Source organism: Coffea arabica, chromosome 9c, assembly GCF_036785885.1.
Source record: "Coffea arabica cultivar ET-39 chromosome 9c, Coffea Arabica ET-39 HiFi, whole genome shotgun sequence".
Taxonomy (NCBI): Eukaryota; Viridiplantae; Streptophyta; class Magnoliopsida; order Gentianales; family Rubiaceae; genus Coffea; species Coffea arabica.
In genome coordinates this window covers 40331570-40352632 of record NC_092326.1, presented here as the reverse complement: position 1 = coordinate 40352632, position 21063 = coordinate 40331570, and the positions used below count along the sequence as shown (strand labels likewise).

The following is a 21063-nucleotide window of genomic DNA, read 5'->3' as shown; positions in this document are numbered from 1 at the left end:
TTTCTCAACTCACCACCACCTCCACTGTCGGTCAGCACTTCGTCTACTCCGTTAGCAACCTCATTTTTTCCCTCCTCCTATCTTCCTTTCTCGTTTTTTCCTTCCCTTCTTCTCTCTCCGGCTCTCCCTCTCTTTCTTCCTCTACCCTCTTCTCGCCCTCTTCTTCGTCCCTCCACCATTTTTCTCTCTCTTCCTCCCCTGCCTCCACCCCTCTAATTGTGCGACACGTGATCAAAGGGGGCAGAGAGAGAGAGAGAGAGAGAAAGAGAGGGGTCTGTCCACTGGTGGGCAACGGCGATTGGTAGTGGGGGGAGGCTGAGGAGAAAGAGCAGTGGTAAGGTAGGGGAGAAAGAAAATGAGAGAAAAGAAAATGAGTAAGAAAAAGAAAAAAGAAAATTTTACCAATTTTAATAAGTAATTTTATAAATCCTACAATAACTTACAATAAAAATTTAATTTTAAATCAAAAAATTTTAATTTTAGACAAATATCAAAAGGACTCATATGCCAAATAGTGGATTATTAATTCCGCGTTACAATAGTCAATTTCTGGTTTGGACGAGCTCAACAGCACATGCACTCTTTGTACTTATCTAGCAGTATTTTAATCCGACATAATAAAACATGGAAGCAAAATTTAAGACTTGGGCACTAGATCTAAAGACCCTTTTGTTGACTTTTGGCATTTCATCATTTTTATACGTCAGCGAAAATGTCCCAATTTTCAACACCAAGAAAATGACCAGACCCCACTGCTGCCCGCACGGCACCAAACCCCACCAGGCACCAGCACAGTGGCATTGCATTGCTTGCTTCTTGCACTAGAATATCCCCCTCTTTTCATTCATTTACTCTGCTCTCTCCCTGAAGTGCTCTTGCTCTCTTCTGCTGAGGTTTCCATCACAAGATCATGGAATATTTTGTAAGTCCACCTTTATTCCTTGAAGAATAACTTCCTTTTCCAATTCTTTTTTTTTTAATTTTTTTTTGGGTTGTCCATGTATTTATATGGTTGTATGGAATGTACTCTGATTATAGGAGGGAAAGAGAAGTGGGCAAATTCCGGCATTTGGAAACTGGGATAGTGCAAATGAGCTGCCAATAACTCAGTACTTCGAGAATGCTAGGCAGGCTGGCTTGGTCCGTTGTAATGTTTCTGCTTTAACTACTGATAATCAGCATCAATATTGCAATCCATACATGACCAGTGCTCGTGCTAGTGGCGGTGGTGGTTATCCAATTGATCTTTGTGCTGCTGATTCTCAGAAGCCTTCTGTTCGTCTTGTTGCTGTTCCTCCCAGAAGGGTAATTTTCGCTTGACTTCTAGCAGCATATTATGTTGTCTATGAAGTTCTATTTTACTCATTTATTTTGTTTTCCTACTGCTTTGGCAACTACCAAATGTGAAATCCCAAAAGATAAAATCACAATACTAGTCAATGACTTAATGGCTAGTCGGTGCTTATGCTAGCTAATCTTTTGGTTTTGGTGGTGCTAATTAGATGTCCCATATTGCCTGTCAATGATTTGCCAAGACACATTATTGATGTTCGTAGTGCATTTTGATGGCTCCTTTCTTGGATGGATACTTAGGTATAAATTATAATTAGTAGTAGTGGTGACTGTAGTAGGGTCACAAAACCGTGTCACCTAACGATGCGGGTTCATGCTTTTAACAGAACCCTTAGTGATGACAAATGCTTCTGCTCCATCTAACCTGGAAATAGGACAACACAACGTTAAGTGAGGGGAAATACTATTGATACCCCATCACTTCTAGGTTTGTAGTCTTCCCAAATGCTCAACGTATGTCCCTGTTTAGTGTGTCTGTGCGTGTTTTTTTTTTTTTTTATTTACAAATTTTATGTTTTCCAGAAAAGATATTGGATGTAGTTGGTCAAGTAACGAGTCTTTTTCTGTTGGTAAACGATACTTCTCATTCTAAAGTGAGTGAGTCAATTGATGACTCAGTCAGTCCTTATTTTACGTAAAATTTTATCAAAGAATTTCAGCTCACAAGTAAAGGAAATTACAGGACAAGACAATAAATAGGAACAGTAGCGTATATGGTTCATTATTGATTATTCAGAAAGGCCATGTACTACTAGTACCTGCTACCTACTGGTGGGGTTGTGTTGTACTTTCGTTCATGTCTACGTGACGGAAGGTGGTATGGGGTTACAGAAAATGTCACTGCTGCTGATGAGAAAAGATTGTGAAATCCAATGGTTGCAGATAGCAGGAGGAGGAGGAGGGGGTGCAGTTAATAATAATAATGGTCAGGGGCAGGGCAATGGTAGGAGGAGGAGATGCGGGCGCCCCCCGCAAGCAAAGGAGCAACACAGGATTAAACAAGAAGAAGTTCAGTTCAAGGTTTATGACGTTGTGGACGTGAAGCAACAACAGATGCCCAGAGGAGGCCCAAGACCCCGAACCAGAAGTCAGCAGCTTTTCTATTATAATCATCATAATAATAATTTTGATCAGAATCAGAAAAAGCAGCACTTGCCAAAGCATTATGCTGCTGCTGCTGCTGCCGATGGGAACCCCATTCTACCGCATCATAGGCCTAGTACAACTGCTGCTGCTACTACTGCTGCTGCCACTGCTGTTAATGTAAAACCAGTGGATGAAGATCTGTACAAGATTCCTCCCGAGCTACTTCTCCAAACATCCAAGAGGGTGCGTCCTCTTCCCCCACAAATACAAGTCATTTTTGACCTTCTTGCATTTGGTTAACCACATATTAAATGTGATATAATTATACTTGGTATAACAGTCCTTGCAACTAGGATTTGATCTAGCAGTGAACTTTGGATATGGTAAAAAAGTGACTTTTGCAAAGTTATCCATTCCTTTTGATCCTTGAAGTTTGGAGAAACTTTAATTGGTTATTCAGAGTGATACTTTGCAAGCAAATTGATGACTAACCTGCGGATTCTTGTAATGTATGCAGAAAAAAATGCTGGGATTCTTTTCCAAATGCCTTGCTCCTCCTTGCAAGGCATGAGTTTAGAGCTTCAACTGAAGGTGGCAACCTTGAGTGCATAACTATTCTAATCTAAGTCGATTCAAGCAAAAAAGATTGTATAGATGCTGTCGTTTCCAACTGGCTGCCTTCTGCCCTTACGAGGCAGTGTGCATCCATTCGCTCATGTCATCAAAGGAAATTTACAGGCTCCTTGTTACTGTGCTTGTCAATTTATTTGTTTGAATCAATGAAACTTTTGTGGCAATGGCGTGGCATATTATGCAAGAGGAGAACGCCTTATCCCATATTTTCTTGAATCTGCAGCCTGCTGGGGGTGCAAAGGAACACGTCAAAGAATGTTAATTTTGTCGACTTGGCGATAGAATTAGTGAGATTTATACTCAACTTTATCATTCTTAAATGGTGTAATGGTTTGTGGTCTTTCTCATTGATGTTTAACTATTTCATCTTAGATGTGAGGACTGTTTTATAGGCGAAACAATTGCATTATTTTTTTTTTTTTTCAAGAGATGGTTTGATCCTAAACGTGAGCACACTGATTTAAAAAGAATTAGATATCAAACGCTCTGGAATAAACATAGAAGAAAAAAAGCAAATTTTTTTTTGAAAGAAATAATAAGCATAGAAAAGGGAGCAAAAAAAGTTGGAGATCAAGAAATCCAAATACTACCACAACAGCTTTGATTGCTTGAAGCTGGAAAACAAATAAATTTACCCAGAAACTCAAGGGTTAACAGACAGCTCGAATGGGCTCAATGTTTTGTAATTTTGGGCTCAAATGCCAAGAACAACTTGTGGGCTTGAAATAAAAAGAGAGAAAAAGGCAATTTTTTTTTTTCGAAGACGATAAACCTAATCTATCCTATATTAAGGGGAAGGGGGCGGGTTTAAGGAGACCTAGGAATAAATCGAAGGGGATTGAATCACCATTGAATCAGACGGATATACAGCACACGCACCTGAATTTTTTTGGAGACAAGCCACTGAAATGTGACCTTGCCTCCCATCCCACCAAAGAGGTGATGGCCACTGAGCCAAAATGCTCAGTGGTTGAGAGAAAAAGGCAATTCGAAATACCAAGAACTGATGGTTGTGAAGCTAGAATGTAAAATCCGTCCCGGAATCTAGCTCCAAGTCGAATGTACGGCCCTTGTGCCTTGATGGATTCTCATTTGCGTGTTATGACATTACTGTTAAGGGCTTGGGGCAGGATGGTTTTCAGATCCACTTTTCCCTAATACTATATAATACTTTTAGAATATTTTGTAATTCTAAGCGAATTTATTGTACATCCTTACGATAAAGGGACGATGTTTTATTACTGTTCATGTGGATTTCATATATAATAATTATATTTCTGTTATTAAATTTTTCAAGTAATTCACATAAACTTACTTCTTGTTTAGAAAATGTCACACTGTTCAGTGATAGTCGTCCATGCCTTTGGTCCAACTTTAAAATGGCCGAAATTTGGATTTGTTAAGGTGCCACTCATAGAATACAGATGAAGTGACATGACCATCCCAAATCCTATCCCCTTTTCTTTTAGCAAATTACTTGAATGGCCACTGAACTTTATGAATAGTCAAGATTTGGTCATTCACCTGTTAATAGTAGTATGTTTTTGTTCACTGAACTATCAAAAAGTATAAATTTGAGGCAATTTCATCTGATTTCACCATTATCAGATATAAGGTTTCGCACGATTCATGAAACATAATATTAATAGCTAGATATGACAAAATTAATGATAAAATTAGATGAAATGACTCAAAATATACAATTTTTATAGTTTAGTGGGTACAAACATACTATTAATAGTTGAGCCATCGAAACTAAACTATTCAAAAAGTTTAGTGGTTACCCGGATAACTTGTTCCTTTTTTTTAAAAGAAAAATAAGAGAAATGATGAGATTTATGATGCGAGAAGCAAGGAAGGGAGGTTGAAATCGGAGCTCTAAATCTCAAAACTTCATATTATCCGCTTAAGTAGCAGCGACATTCTAAATCTTCCCTTAAAAAAAAAAAAAAAATCCTCCTTGAAGGCTTAACTTTGAATACTAAATTTTGAAACTTTTGAAAGAGAATATTTTTTTTTTCAAACTTAGGACTTACTAAAAGTTTGTATGATGAAGTTAGTCTAATACATTTTGTGACCATTTCTAAAACCCAACCTAATCGAAACATCACAAGGTTTTTAATTCGAATTTCAAGTTATTTCACTTTTTGCTTCTTATGTTTGGGGTCTTTCCCTAATAGAACATAAATTTCATGACAAATTAAATCCATTTTCTCCTTTCTTTTCCTTCACTCAACCGATTTGCATCAGATGCATGTTTGTAATGGCGTAAAAAATAAGGAAGAATCTTTGCAGTTGAAATTAAACCATTATTATTGTACTTTCTTGTAGAATTTTTGCTATATCTCTGCCCCTTTCCCTTCTTCTCCACGCTCTTCTTCAACATATACCCAAACACCCAAAAGAAAAAAAAAAAAAGGGGCTTGCTTTGGAAGGCGTAACTTGGTAAAGTGGACTCCGACAGTAGCGTGTAGTCTTCTGCTACTATGGCGGCCTATATCCCTCCCCATAAGAGGCATTCAAGAGGAGGTGGCAGCAGCAGCAGCTCGGCAATCAACCCGTCTCCATCTCTGACTCCTGAGTCTTTATCTCCACACTTCAAACGGGGGTTGAATTTCAGGTCATCATTCTCAGACAAGAAGAAGAACAACAGGGACAGAGGCAAAGGAGGAGGAGGAGGAGGCCAGAAGATCATCTACGACCAGAATGCAGTTTCTAAGTGGTTCCCAGTTGGCTTGGCCGCTTCTTCTGGTGATGATACAGATAATAATGATACTAATTTCATGTCCCTGACTCGGCTCCAGCCCATTTCTGTGGAATCCTTCCAGAGAAAATCCGGCGAAAAGCCTCTTTCTTTGGTACTCAATCATGATCGCGTAAAGGGTCCGTTCTGAAATATTCTGAAATGGCTGAATTTTGCTCTTTGTCCTGATTATTTTTTTAATCTATCGAAGTGATCAGTAATATTTTCATTTTTGAGCTTTGCTGGTTGTACAATATATGATGCATGAGGTACCACATGCACGAAAATGGGTTCCTTTTTTCCGCACCTTTAGCAAGTGAATATCGTATCTTCTTATGTTAGGTAAGTGGATGTGAAATCTAAGTTCTTTTTGTTGGATATTTTTATGCGCTGTAGAATGTAGTGAAGAGAGAAGCGTGTTTATGGAGAACCCCTGGCTGTTTGCAGCTGAAAATGTGATGCAAGACTTGCGTTCGGCTTTTCAAAGAGTTCAAAATGAAGTGGAGGATAATAAACTTGAAGAAGTCAAGCCAACCCTGGTAGCTCGCGTTGGACAAATTTTGTTTCATGGGTTAGTAATCCTAAATTTTATATTAATCGTCACTCATTATTAGCTTATTGCGGCCCAAATTGCTTTGTTACCATTGGTTTTCGGTGATAGAATGTTCTTATGTAATGGACTGAATGAAGAATCACTGACCTTTGAGTCGATTCTTAGCTTGTCTGTTAATCTTAGTGTGCAAAGCTTGAATGTTATTACTTCCGTGTTATTCTTTTTGTAGATGCCCTATTGATCCTGTTTGTGCTAGATGTTTATTTTGATCTATGTGATTGAGCTAGATGTTTTTTGGCTGTATTATTGATGACACAACTGATCTTAAAATTCTATATTTTTTTAAGCAGGGGAGGGTGGGATTTAAGAAGTGCAGAGGGGGCAGGGAGGTTGGAACCCAGGACCTCTAATTCCTGACCTTAGCCACTGAATGACAGAGAAACAGTCGGGTTACAGCCATTAAAATAGGCAACCAAATAGACATCCTACTTGTTAGATTATCACCTGGTTGACTTTCTTGGGACTTAATCAAATGCATGGTTGACATCGTTAACCGAAGTTTTTAATTTTGTAAGCTTAGTCAAGTTCTTTGTCAGGATAATAGGAAGACATGTGATCTATTGCATGCACAAATTCTTTGTCAGGATAATAGGAAGACATGCGATCTATTGCATGCACCTCTTGTGCCTGAAGGAGGAATGTGACATTTTCTAAAATGCGTGTACTTCAGGGGTCAATCTACTTTGCCAGAAAGCAGTTTAAGACAATTGAAGAGATCATTCTACACAAATGTTTCTGCTTCATATATGGAATATATAGTCGATGAAGTTGTCCCAAAGTGTATGTTTGATTTTCAGGAGGAAAAGGAGATATACCATATAAAGGTACAGGTTCACAATATTACATGCCTACTTTGAAATATATTTATTCTCTGATTTCTATTCCTATCTTCTTTAGCTCTCTGATAACATGAGGCCAGATTCAACTATCTCATGCAAATGTACCTTGGCAAAGGATCGTGAAAAGCTTGAATTCTACAAGGTCGGTATCTGGTGCTACTTGATTCAACATAAATACTGTGTGTATGTCTAAATCTTGTCCCAATTACACAAGACCTAGTTTATTGCTGTGCATGCAATAATTGGGTATCACCTCAATGTTGATTTCCCCTTTTTGTCCTTTTCCCACTTCTAGTTGCTGGGAGATGTGTCTTAGTTGTTCTTACTCTATTTTAAGTAATGTAACAGTTGACCTTCTTCAGCATAGCCTGTTGAAGCTTTTACTGATATTTATGCATTTTTTCCTGTAGATTGAGTGGAACCAAGTGCGACATCTAGTTGTGGATATGTCCTGCCTTGAAAAGGACCTAGATCTGAGGCTGATGCTGTGCACCAAGAGAATTATAAAAACTTTAACTGTAAGTTATTTCTTCAGAAAATGATATCAGTTTGATATGTTTATGTTGGCAATGCTTGGCTAGTCCAACTTGATTCAGCATATAATTGGGTGGAAAAGATTTCAGCATACAGTGACTTCTTACATTTCCTCTCCATCTGCTTTTGGTTCTTTCATCAGAGACCTTCTCCAGATGTAAAAATGAAATTGTTAATGATACATTTAATTATACTTAATACAAAGGCCTTTAATGGCCTTCAGAAGAGTGTGACTATAGGAAGTCAGATGAGTGGTAGCATGAGGTGCAATTTTACTTGCCATTCTTTTTCTTAAACAAAATTTGGTGCATCTACCAAGAATTATAGAATATATATATATATATATATATATATATATATATATATATATAGTATGTTATGGACTTGGTATCAGACCCTTTTATCAATCTAATTATGTGTTTCCAGGACAATGAGATCGAGTGCATAAAAAGTCTGATTGGTTCTGCCGTTCTGGACCCAGATGTAAAGGGTGGTTTAAGATGGCCCTTGGGAATGGACTCTTCGGGAGATAGATATGCTGTTGTTGGAGTTTGGCATGTAAATGCTAAATCATTTAGGAATTCATCAATTAGGCTTAAGGCTCGGCATGCAGATCGATTTGATTTTAGAACTTCATCTGGGGAGGTTTCAAGAGAAGTGGCTATGAAGATGAAAGGAATTGTATCAAATTTGCCAGTAAGTCTTTTTCTGATGGCGACTATATTGTGATCTACTGACTGCTTGTTACTGTTGTCAGGTTCTTTAATATTTTGTCTGTTTCAATGTCATTTGAACAGATGCTAATTGGTTGAAAGAGTTACTTGGAATTATTTTGCATTCTAAAACTAAAAACTGAAGTTAATGAGATTTTAGGACAGAAAATTCTAGGGATTTCATGTTGAATAGTTGTGGGTACTGTGACAAGGCAGGGACTTGACTTTAATTGTGGAATGCATTAAGCATCATTTTTGGACAATGCTTGGACTTGGTATGATGTGGTCTCGGCTGTTCCCAAGTTAACAAATATAGCTAGCATAGCCCAATGTGTTTTGACTTGATATTCATGCCTTAAAACACTCTTATTACTTTTGGTGACAGTAGACAATGCTTTATAATTGGTGAATGAACCATTTTGAGTAATTTATGCTAAAATAGAAGTAATCGTGTAATCATTTTGTTGTATAACTTAGATTTTTGTATTTGGACATCTGATGATTCAATGTGCAGAATACCTTCTTCTAATCTATGGTCATTCGTATCTGCCCCAAACCCCTAATGCCCTGTTACATTGCCCCTATCTCCCCATTTTTACCTTTTCCTCCTACCCATCTTTTCTCTTCTTAGACGCATAAGATAAGAAGAAACATAATCAGAGGCCTCCAAAGATCTGCTCACCTGGATATAGACATAAAGAAAGAGAAAGCTATCCTGATGAAAATAAAGGTGAGATGCTTGGAGATTACTTATGAGGAGGATATATGAGTATTTAGGTGATCAAGCTTGGACACCTTAAAATTAACCTGTTATACTTGCATAGAATCTGAAAGTCCCTCTGGACCTGTCATTTCCTGGCATCTCCTGCAAGCAACATCTTTGCGAAAGAGACCAGTTTTACTTTCTCATTTGACAATCAGAACTATGGTTGGATAGTTGTGTTAAAGCTTCTGTTCAAACAATTTGAATTCACGGGGAGTTCCATCACTTAGAGTGGCATCTTATATTAATTACTAAGGGAGAGAAGCGACTTAGGTTAGAAACTAATGAAAACGAGCCCAGCCTCCTAATTATACAAAATTAAGTGGGTATTGATATTAGTGTATGCAATGATTTTTTCTCGTCCTGCTACTCTTCTCTTCTTTCCTCCTACTTTGCACTTTGGCATCTGGTACTGGAAAATAAATGTCCTCCTCCTGGATGTGTGCTGCAGTAATTTTCCATTTAATTTAAATATTACTATGCGGACTAAATTTTCTAAGATATGTTCTCTGTGCTTTACTTCAAATCTTAAATTATCTGTTTGTTAGACAAGAAATCTCAATCCTTGGTATGTTTCTTTCATTTGAAGTACTCTTCCTGTTGGCCTTTCTCGATGGTTTTGTGCTTGTTTCCTGGCCCTTTTTACTGACCAGATGTGGTTTGGAACTCTTTTAATATGCAGGAGCAGACAAAGCAAGATGACCTGTTACATGAAATGCTTAGTAGCAACCTGAAGTTGATATGGGAAAACTGCTTGTGCTTCTCGTCAATACCCTGAACCAAGTTTCCTTTCTTCAAAATTTTTTCATGTAAATATTTTTCTTGGTCAGACCAGGTTGTTAGCATGGGAATAGTGAAAGTATGGCTTGGGAGAAGGATGGATCGGGTGGTATGGACAGAATGTAAGTGAGAGGTCCTGGTTTGAGATCTCCCATCTACACTTAAAAAAAAAAAGCATTTACAGCTTAAGTGTTTATGTTTGTGAAATGAAAACTGTAACTATTTGACATGTACACTCCCAAAAAAAAAAAAAAATAGTTATGATAACTTATCCAACATTTGTGCCAAGAATTTCACAAATAAAAGTTTGAGCAAAACGTGTATGTTAAAAGAGAGAATTTAGTCATGATAACCCTGAGAAAATGTGAGGCTGTAACGAGGGGGAGCATGAGAGGGAACTAAAGAGCATAACAGGTCTAATAATAATATGCAAGTCATATGAAGTACCAAGTAAAACCCTTGGGGCTGCATAGATTACATGTTTGCACGCTCAAAATTGGTAAGTTTTCCAATCAAAAGAAGAAAAGCTAGAGAATTCTTCTCTAGCCAAGGAGATTTATTAACCCTAAAAGGTGAAGAAATTCAGCTCATGTTTCATCTCCTTTCGAGGCCAAAGCACTCCAGAATAGAGTAAGGGCCAGCTCAAAAATTGACATCTTTAATGCCTTGCTTTGCCTTTGAAAGAATCAGTAAAAAATGCTTCGGAGGACAAAGTGTAATATAGAGGTGTATGATAGCTATACAGTAGAAAATGGTTTCATCAGCAGAATCTATATCATGATTCATGAGCATTTCATTTCTCCATCAAACTACCTTAGCTTCCTAATTGGTAGTGATCGTCCAAACAGTTTTTCAACCTCGCTTGCTTCCATTTTAAGTGCGTCCAAAACATCCAACTCTTCCTTGCTAAGCTCCCTTAGGAAGAATTCCTCGTCTTTTTTGAGCTCTTTAAATCCTTCAGTCAGCCTCTCAAACAAGGTCATCTCAGTGTCCTTCACCTTCTCAACCTCACCCTCTATCTCCCCTTCTATCTCTTCAACCTCCCTTACGATTGTCCTTTCTCCTTCTTCCACTGTCTTTTCCAATCTCTCGACAAGGGGAGGTTCAGGTCCGCAAGTGTTGTCTGTCCTGATGAACTTACTGAAATCACGCCCTATGCTTTTCGCTGCTCTTTGTAGTTCAGGTACAATGCTTTCAGGCAAAACTGCACTTCTTGTGTAGACGACAGCACCACCATACCCATCCCACGCATCATTCCTGCCTCTGTAGTACACAAATGCGTAGTCATCTGGTTTGTTTTCAATCTTAGAGGACAAAATGTACCTGCAAAGAGCATTGACAACAGATTGCTCAGGTTTGAGCACGCGAGTAGACACTAAATGATTAACTAGTTATGCTTTAAATTCAAAGCAAATTGTACAAATCACTAGAAAACCTGACAAAATATCTAAATCCTTCCAGCCAGAAAACAATGAAAGAGGACCAACTGTAAATTTTGGCCCTAAATCTATTAATGAAGGAACCACTGACAAGGAAGTTATTGACATAATTTTCTCTATAGGAAATGCTGCATAATGATAAAGAAAAAATCATAATCGGTACATCTTTTTGCCTGCAAGCTATATAAAGAGAAATATCAGTAAGATCTCACACTCAGTGGAGAAGTACAGAGAGTGATATACCAGTCATCTTGATAGTGAAGATACTCGTTATCATGATTGTAGAGTATTCCTGGATATTTTGGATCTTGCACAAATCTCTGCAGGGCAGAACGAGTGAAGAATCCAGTGTCTGGAGTTCGTATTCGCCATGTCAAATTTCCAACAAGCTTCCCAGATTCTGTGTGAAACTCATGTAGTTGGCAATCAAAGGTATCAAAAGTGGGATTTAAGCCACTACTTATATACCACTTCCCACTAAAATCTTTAATGTCAAAGTTCTTAACTAGAACAGCAGGATCAGGAGCTGGAAATTCACCCACATCTGATTTTCGGGGTACACATTTTTTTCGTGAGACTGCACACTCATTAAATTCGTCAACTACACTGTTCTGAAATAAATCACCACATTTGATCTGCAAAAAGGAAAAGGTTATTGCTAGTAGAATTCCACGCAAGAATGAGGCACGGAAGCAGGAATAGGGAAGAGGTGTGGAATAGACCTGGCATTCAGTCTCATCAGGTCTATTGTTACAGGTCTGAAGACAAGCAACATTAGCTGCACATGATGGATTTGCAATACACTTTGCAAGCTCTATCCTACAAACATCAAAATCACCATTAAGACAGAACCAGAATATGCTTCAGGGTGTAGCTTGTCTGCAGCTCCTTATAACAGTTCCCATTCCTCTCTGACAGACAGATAGTCAGGGTTGATGTCAACATGATCTTTCTGAAACTCCATCTGCCATTTAGATTTAGTTTACCATGGTTGTGCAGCCTGTGCTTATCAACTAGAGTTGTTCTTTTAGACTAACTGAATACTAATGATACAAAGCCACTGACATCATACTTGAAAAGTCAAAACTATAGTATTCTGGTCTTCAAGTTCACGTGAAAAGTAGGGCATTTTGTTCTTGTGATATTAAGTTCTGACAAATTTTTTAAGATAGACAATAAGTGGCTTCATTGCAATGAAAAGGAAGATGATGCCCATGAGCGGCAATGTGTTTCAGGACCAGAGATATGCTTGTGCACATTTTTAACCCCTTTCTTTTGATATGATGTAATTACAGGTTTTAGGGCCAAAAGTTCTCTTCTCAAATAAGCAAGTAAAATTGATATGCTTTTGCACCCTTTTAACCCCTTTCTTTTGATATGATGTAAGTAGAGGTTTTAGGGCCGAAAGTTCTCTTCAATGCTTGCTCATGCATTTGAAGGAAACAGGGAAAAAAAAGAATTTGAAAAATGAAAGAGACTGGGGGTGCAGGCCACATGTTAGGTACCCAAAATGAAGACATGAGATGAAAACATTTCTCGACGAGTATCGTGGAAGTGACATTACAAGCCAAGAAGGTGGATGGCGAGGGTAAAGATTTAGTAAGACAGCAAGACAGAAAGATAAAGCTCCAGGACCCTTACAGCATGGTACATGCCATACCTGCATTCCTTCAATAAGCAAGTACAAGTTTTTAGAGCATCTACAGCGTCAGCCTTCGGAATAATCAACAAGGCAAATATCAACAAGACAGCCACTTTAGTGGACTGACTCCATTCTTTCCAAGTAATCAACAATGCTTCCTTCAAAATCCCAATTCCCTCTTTTACCTACAAGATAAGATTTTAAGAAAACATACAAGGGAAAAGGAGGAAGCACTTTTTCTCAGATAAACAACATTCAAAGGAAAAACAAATCATAATTCACAAAACCACCTAGAGCGCCGAAGAGAATTCACCTCAGGCATTGTTCTGCAGGTGTTATGATTTGAAACCTTGATTCCATTCAAGAACAGTCTTGTGCATTTTGAACCCAAGCTCAAACTTATTCTAGGAGCTCTTTGCAATTGAATATATCGTGATCCCCATCTTTTGGACCACATTTTCACGCTAAATAAAGTATTTTGAGGACGAGCACCACCATTGCTACATCTTCCACCAATACGGTGTTGCGATCTAATATAAAAACGAATGCCCTCATCATTTGAGTGAAAAGCTGAATGCAAAGCAGAAGCCATGGTTCAAGGTGATGGCCGCAAACTTTACCCTGAATATAATACCAAATGAATCAAAATACCTCTTCTTAATGGTAACTGTATCTAGACTAAGTTAGTCCAGATATGCCGAGAAAAAATTCAAGAAATGACAAGTAATCTATACTACTGCAGCCATCCATCAACCAATTCCCATTTCAGAACAGAGAGGAAAAAAAAAAAAGGAGTCTTCCTGTAAATGTCTTGTGGGAGGGGGAGGGATTCCCATAGCATGAAAACGGGATACCGGAATCCCGTTCTTAATTTTGAGCATAATTTATCGAATTGACTCTCCAAATTTAAAATAATGCTATAAATAAATGAAATTCCATAAGAAAATAGCTTCAAAGGGGGAAAAAATCTAATCAACTACATCCTTTCTTCGTATGATTCTAATCTACCAAGTCCAACAACATACCACAAAGTTAGTTCAAAAAACAGGCAATTGAACAAAAAGCTCTAATAATAGTTCATTTCAGCTCGAAAACGGAACAAATGACAATGCACTTACATAAGTTAGCATTTGTATCAACATGCAACAATTGAAAGACAAGAATTTAGAGGCATAGTAATATATAAACATATGGAACAATGGGTAGCTTCGAACAGATGTACCTAGTATTTGTACGCAAGATTTATGCGAAAGGAGAAAGCCCCAACCTCGTTAAGAACGGGGAATGGAGACGCAGCTGCTCATCAAAACCTGTAAAAGAAGAGTGCAATAAGTGGACAAAAGCAGCAGCCGCAGCAAAATTGAAAATAAAGGCAGCAGCAGCAGCAAGGCAACGTGGGAAACTTGAAAAGCAGTAATTGGATAAATGATTTTGTGATGGTAAGCGTTGCAACGTTAGTGTCCGTTAATGCTTTGGCGGGTGGGATCAGACAGACGTGAGAATTGGGTTGCAAACGAATCAAACCGCTTCTGATCGGTTCGAATACGAGCTCGAGTTGAGTTCTGTTAATATCGAACTCGAGTTAAACTTGATTTGATCAAGTGGAACTAAAGCTCAAAAATATCAAACTTATTATCTTGCGAGTTCGATTATATATATATATATATATTTATTTATTTTAATAGTAAAATTACATATATTTTTAATATTTTAATATTTATTAAAACTTATTATTTTTTATTTTAAAAAATAAAATAATTATTTTTTAAAATTTTTTTAAGACCTCGAGCTCGACTCGATTAAGCCAAAGTTCGAGTTTCAAGCTCATTTGCACCTCTAGTCAGAACTACTACAGCCCGGTCATGGGACTCGAGCCCTCACAAGTTTCTTTCTTTTTTTTTTTTTTTTGCTCCAAACGTCACCCCTCTATGCCTATGCCCATACTTATACCTACTCCTGTATTACGAGGGGAAGGAAACAGGCCCAACGAAGCCATTAAGAACTCGAAAAGTACCATTTTACTTCATTTGGAGATAAGTAACTGATGATTTTTACTTGTGTATTCTAAATTTTTTGTTACATTTATCTTTCATCTTATTTATGCCTGGACAAATTTGTAAAAAAACAAACTTGTGAGGCCCTGGACAAGAGGCAGGTGGGTGACTATTGTCTCAAACAATAAAAGGCATATTATTATTGATCAATAAGACCAAATTTTAAATTATAAGGTCAAGACAAAATCATATAATTCCGACAAAACTAAGATATAGAGTTCACACGAGAATATAATATCAAATGGTTATCAGACGGTACAAGTAGTGTATGGTGTAAGAGGGAGTTACATGACCCACAAACCCGATTTAGTGACGACATGCGCCAACCCGTTTCCTGCCACTATTATCTGACTGAAATCCATAAATTGGGTCAATTGCTCCAGCCGGTTATTTGATCCTTCTATTCTTACTTAATTTCAAGGCGGCCCTCTAAAGTGTTTTGAGTAGTAATAAATTTCAATTGAGCCCCTACAAGTAATAAATTTTTGAGTAGTTATTCATCTTATCTAGCCTAATAATATAATCTCAAGCATGCAACATTTGGGGAGAATTGGTTTGAGTCTCTCCCTGAGAGAGAGATTGGAAGCAGGAGATCTCCCTTTAGCCATGAGAGGTAGTGAAGCACTTTTTTTTTTATTTCGAAAAGCGAACGTTATTAAATACTCCCTCCCTTTTTTTATAAGTGACGTTTAAGAAATTTGCTCTTAAGTACTTTTATCTGTCGTTGTATTATCCTCATGCAGCATTAATTATTTTTTCACAATTTTACCCTTTTATCTCTCTTTACCAATACAGGGCTCTTAATTACTACTCCTAGTAATTATTACTTCTTTTTTTGCTTTTGGCCTAGTAAAACAGCACCATTTAATACTCTAGTTAGAGAAAACATGAGTGAATTGGACAATTAATGAGGGTACAAAAGGAAAGTAGTGTATAGATTTAAACAATGAAAAACTTTTCTTAATTGGTGTGCAAAACCTTAAACGTCAGTTATAAAAAAAGGGAGGGAGTATGTGTTTTTAGTTAAAAATTCTTATTTTGGAGGGAATGAATTCATTATTGTTGTTAGGGCCTCGTACGAAATTCATTTCTAATCTCCCATGCTAAAATGAACATGCATATGCCTAAAAGATTTTTGATTTGTGTGCAATAAATAATAGGAAGGGATTCAAAAAGGTTTAGTCCGGTCCGGTGTTGGATTGAACGCGGACGTAAGAAACAGAGCCCTGCCTGCACAAAACTTTCCTACATTGTTTAGCCAAACAGCTCTGAAATATCTTTCGAGAAAGATTGATGTAAACCGTGATTTACATGTTTGTACCATTTGCATTAAAATTTTTTTGTTGAATGTAAATATAAAATACAAATCGTTGAGGTATTTGTCATTAGTGCTGTGCTGCCAAAAGCAAAAGCCAAGATTTAATAATTAATGTCAGCACAACGAAAATCTCAAGGCTGCATGGGCTGTAAATCACCAACCAAGAACCACGAGAGCAGGCAGAATATGCTGAGATTCTTCGATTTTAATGAGAAACTTCACTGGTGAGTATATATGTGATGAGATTTTGCAACCTTCCCTAACCAGAATTTCCTGTTCTTGCTTGGCCACAGCAAGTTTTCGATTGTCTCCCTCAGAAACAATTGATCAGTGTGCTATTGATAGAGCCCTTAGAAACCATTGTCGCCAAGCAGAATATGCCGAAATCAACATTTGATTCAGCCAAGGCGCTCTCCATCCTATTCTTTTTCGGTGTCTACTTTCTTCAGACTGCTTCATCACCCCCGCCAGGAGATGCAGGTCCTTTTGTCAGTACTTTTTTCCTCTTTTTTTTTTTTCTTCTATTAATATAACCTAGCTATGGATTCCATATTACCATACTATTGCTGCTTCTGAAAAAACTTTTATCAACATGGCCTGAAAATGAAGTTAAACTGAAAGAATGCACTGGCTAGGATAAAGATGCACTTAGCTGCCTATCTCTGCAAATCTTGAAACTGACAGCAAGAACATTCTTTTCACGTGGAGAGAATAGCATCTGTTTCATTGTAAATTTCGATAAACATACACATATGTTGCTTTTAACTGTTTACTGATTCCACTGTGCCAAACCAACCTCCAATATTTGTTTATTTTGGGTAATCAACTGCTGCAACAAATTCAAGTTCTTCAGCATCAGAACTAAAATTTGAGAAATTCTTTTAATATTTATATGAAGTTCATTTGCAACTAACTGTATCATCGGCGTATGCAGCTTGCGGACTGAACTTCACTTCCATTCCTTATGAACCAAGTGGTGAATGCATCGGTGGCATCAATGAAAAGACTAGCGACTGGGATGGCTTTCCCTCGTCAATTTGCTGTAGGAATGCCCTTAATACGTTGACGCAAGCACTAGCCAGGCAGGCAACTACTGGGGATGGAAATATTTTTATCGATGGAGAAAGATGGAAAAACTGTAACGATCCCTTTCACCAGCAGCAATCTGTTTCTGTTCAAGCATGTGGATTCGACGATCTCTTCTATGGAAGTAGTCAATGCTCCAGCCTTAAATTGTCAACTATTACACAAAATTCGAGTTTTCAAGCTGCCTTCCATCAGTGTGCTTCATTCAATCCTTCATTCGATAATTTCTGCAGCAATTGCACAAATGCATTAATAAATGCAACAAATCAGTTCCTGGATCAGCTATATGAACAAGACAATAATACCGAAAAAGTCATCTGCGGAGTTGCTCTGATCGTAGCAGTTGTAGCAGGAGAAATAGACAATGAATCTCAAATTAAAGATTTCTACCGGTGTTTGCCTGCTTTGATAGGTGAGGCTATTACATAACCTTTTTTTTTTTTTCCCACTTTCGCATTATGATTTATTCATCAAGGATGTCTATGAAAGCTAAAATCTCGTAATTGGCAAAGATAGCTATCATTTTTGTTGGAGAGTTCTTAACATTTGGACATCTGCAAATATGTTACAGTACACTATGCTCTTAGCCAACAAAATCTGCTCTTGCCTTCATTCCTGCTTTACAATCTCTTAAAATTAATACCTTTGTTTGTTTGCAGAATCAGGCCACTACATTAAAATAAAATGTAAGTCCTTGTAACTCTTTTATTAGGTCGTTACCATTCTACAATTTAAACGATCCTCATCTAAATCGTAGACTTTATCATAATTAGCTTCTCTCGCAAGAGCACTTCTGGCTGTCCTTTTGGCTACCACTGGGCTGATTCTGATCATTGCTCTGATAAAGTATGTAACCAAGAGCAAGAAGCAAGAGAAAAAACGTGTTCGGGCCAAAGATATTGTTGCATGGTCAGCCCTCTACAGCTTCTCTAAAGCCGAGATTGAGAATGCCATGAACTATGGTAATGAAAAAGAGTGCCTTGGACGTGGGAGTGCTGGGGTGGTTTACAAAGGAATTCTACCGAGCGGACAAGTGGTGGCGATTAAGCACGTACATAAGAGTAACACCTCAGACTCTTTCACTAGGGAAATTGAAGGCCTTTCAAGAGTTCGACATCCGAACCTAGTTTGCCTATTTGGTTGCTGCATGGAAGATGGTGAGCAGTACTTAGTCTATGAATACTGTTCAGCTGGAAATCTTGCTCAACATCTCCTAAGTACGTTATTTCCTCTTTTTCTCCCCAAGTTATTTTTTAACAGCATTTGAAAATGCTTGCTCTCTTTTTAAGGCAGATAGATGCTAATTAATACAACTTGAAGACAATGAAAAGCATTTCCAAGGCATTATTTTTTCTGGAAATTCCTTTCTTTTCAAATAATTTGGCTTTTTTTTATCATGTTTTATTATTTCCTGCATCCATCTTCAGAGAAAGAAACTGTCCTACCGTGGGAAAGTAGAGTTAAGATACTCCGGGACTGTGCCCTTGCACTCAGATATCTCCATCATTATGTAGACGGATGCATCGTTCACAGAGATATTAAGGTAATCACATGAAATTGTTTGACAAATCTAATCGTCGACTTGACACAGGTTTTCAGCCTGAGAAACTGAAACTGACTGACATCACTTCCTCCTTAACAATTGTTTCCATCAAACCTTATGTTGAGTATTAATCAGCCTTAGAGGGAAATAATATTGATTTTCTTTCACAGCGAAACATTATAATCACGAACCACTGAGAACAGAAAAGTACAAGGAATACGCCATTTAACTAATCTCTTGTCGCCAGGAAAAACTTGGAAATTAATTTTCTATCTACTCTCTAGAGCCTTGCAACCGCTCTTCCTACTCTGATTTTTTTATTTTTCCCTTGGTAAATTGATAGCTTACGAACATTCTTTTAACTGAGAATATGGAACCAAAGCTCTCCGATTTTGGGCTGGCAAGAGTTCTGGGAATGGAGGAGAGCAAAGTATTTACAGACGTTCGGGGAACTATAGGCTATATGGACCCTGAGTACATGAGTAATGCCAAATTGACCTGTGCTAGTGACATCTATAGTTTCGGCATTGTTGCTCTGCAAGTTCTCTCAGGACAGAAAGTAATTGAGCTGGATCTAGATGCCAGAGACCAGTTAACTAGAAAGGTATCTTCTTGACGTCCCAAAAATGACAATTAACAAGAATAGTATACATGTTACGACGTATGACAAATGAAATCTATGCAGGCAAAGGATGTCAGCATGGGAAAACGTCCACTGAAAGATATTGAAGACCCAACCCTGGAGGGTAACCTGGATGCTGTTGATTTTGAATCCATACTGCAAATTGCAGTACTATGCGTTGCAAAATCAAGCGACGGCCGCCCCTCGATAGATATTGTATTCGAGGAATTGGACAAGGCATGGAAAAACACAGTGGCGGTCAGGGTTGGTCTTTCTATCATTAGATGTAGTGCAACATACAGAATCAACTTGTAGAGATGCAAACTAATTAAATTTTTTTGCCTTTTGTTCCACTGCAGAGGGCTAAAAGTTCTGTAACACAACGATCAAGGTCAGTAGAGGTACTGCCACTTTGAGACCCAAATCTTGGAGATGGAATTCCATGCAAGACTTGTGAGAAGCTTTGTTCAGAGTTTTCATACCACAAGAAAGCTAATGACAAAGACAATGGTGTTGTACAACAAAGCAAATCCAATCCAGAGAAGATGCCGATGATCACAAGACAAAGATACCTAGTTGTGAATCCCACGTAGTTTTTTATTGGCCTAGGGGAATCGTAGTGATATCCTTCAAGAATCGAGCCACCAAAATGGTCTATTCCTCTGTCACTACTGATGTCAAAATATATATCCATACACCCATATGCGTGCAAGCATATTCTCTGCTTCGTTTTCCATTTGTAATACGCACCAGGGCAGAGGATTTTTCTAAAATCGAAGGAATAAAATAAAGGGTTTTTCTAAGGCTGATCAAAGGCCGCTCTTTAACGCACTAAATTTCATTCAATCTACCATCTATGCATGTATACACTATAACAACTACTAGTATCATTCTTTGCATTTATACATTTTTCCTAATTAATCTTATTTTTTTAAATCTAACATTGAAATACATGTGTCCAATGAGACAGACCGATAAAATAAATACTCATTATGTAAAGAGAAAGAAGAAATAGATAACTCACAATATTAATGTGGATTTTTCAGATGTGCGTCCGTTGGACACTCGTTAGTACTACATTTAAAATTCACTTAAACTGTCATATATATATATATATATACACACACACACACATACTAATAATTATTACTTTTTCTTGTGTTTGTATACTTTTTTTATTTAATCTTGTCTACCCTCTCTTTTATTTATTTACTTTTCCTAATTAATCTTACATTTCAAGAAATATGACACCTGAAATATATTTTAATGAGATATACTCTATTATTATTATTGATGCATGAA

The 21063-nt window shown here is 37.6% G+C and overlaps 4 protein-coding genes across 7 annotated transcripts; 3 read left to right on the top strand and 1 right to left on the bottom strand.

Moving 5' to 3' along the window:
* The first annotated feature begins 774 nt into the window (after positions 1-774).
* On the top strand, positions 775-3450 carry LOC140004590 (uncharacterized). Its single transcript, XM_072064273.1, has 4 exons — positions 775-922; positions 1039-1305; positions 2236-2682; positions 2957-3450. The coding sequence occupies exons 1-4, from the start codon at positions 911-913 to the stop codon at positions 3008-3010; spliced, it is 780 nt and encodes a 259-aa protein (XP_071920374.1). The 5' UTR covers positions 775-910; the 3' UTR covers positions 3011-3450.
* Positions 3451-5350: 1900 nt separating this feature from the next.
* Positions 5351-10333, top strand: LOC140014270 (uncharacterized). The gene is made up of 7 exons (XM_072064720.1): positions 5351-5955; positions 6212-6386; positions 7099-7252; positions 7326-7409; positions 7678-7785; positions 8228-8497; positions 9960-10333. Exons 1-7 carry the CDS (start codon positions 5559-5561, stop codon positions 10053-10055), a joined length of 1284 nt encoding a protein of 427 aa, XP_071920821.1. The 5' UTR covers positions 5351-5558; the 3' UTR covers positions 10056-10333.
* A 168-nt stretch (positions 10334-10501) lies between these two features.
* Positions 10502-14548, bottom strand: LOC140014269 (violaxanthin de-epoxidase, chloroplastic-like). 3 transcript variants are annotated; one of them, XM_072064718.1, is made up of 6 exons: positions 14406-14548; positions 13452-13759; positions 13157-13323; positions 12219-12315; positions 11740-12131; positions 10502-11380 (listed from the first exon to the last, which is right to left on the bottom strand). In XM_072064718.1, exons 2-6 carry the CDS (start codon positions 13728-13730, stop codon positions 10867-10869), a joined length of 1449 nt encoding a protein of 482 aa, XP_071920819.1. In that variant the 5' UTR covers positions 13731-13759; positions 14406-14548; the 3' UTR covers positions 10502-10866. The 3 variants fall into 3 exon arrangements, with proteins under 3 accessions (XP_071920819.1, XP_071920818.1, XP_071920820.1); XM_072064717.1 differs by having other exon boundaries at positions 14361-14526; XM_072064719.1 differs by having other exon boundaries at positions 13452-13668; positions 14361-14524.
* Positions 14549-16780: 2232 nt separating this feature from the next.
* LOC140014391 (probable receptor-like protein kinase At2g42960) lies at positions 16781-20564 on the top strand. 2 transcript variants are annotated; one of them, XM_072065207.1, is made up of 8 exons: positions 16781-16990; positions 17445-18008; positions 18256-18282; positions 18370-18813; positions 19024-19139; positions 19483-19743; positions 19825-20019; positions 20121-20564. In XM_072065207.1, the coding sequence occupies exons 1-8, from the start codon at positions 16888-16890 to the stop codon at positions 20175-20177; spliced, it is 1767 nt and encodes a 588-aa protein (XP_071921308.1). In that variant the 5' UTR covers positions 16781-16887; the 3' UTR covers positions 20178-20564. The 2 variants fall into 2 exon arrangements, with proteins under 2 accessions (XP_071921308.1, XP_071921307.1); XM_072065206.1 differs by having other exon boundaries at positions 19825-20025.
* The last annotated feature ends 499 nt before the right edge of the window (positions 20565-21063 follow it).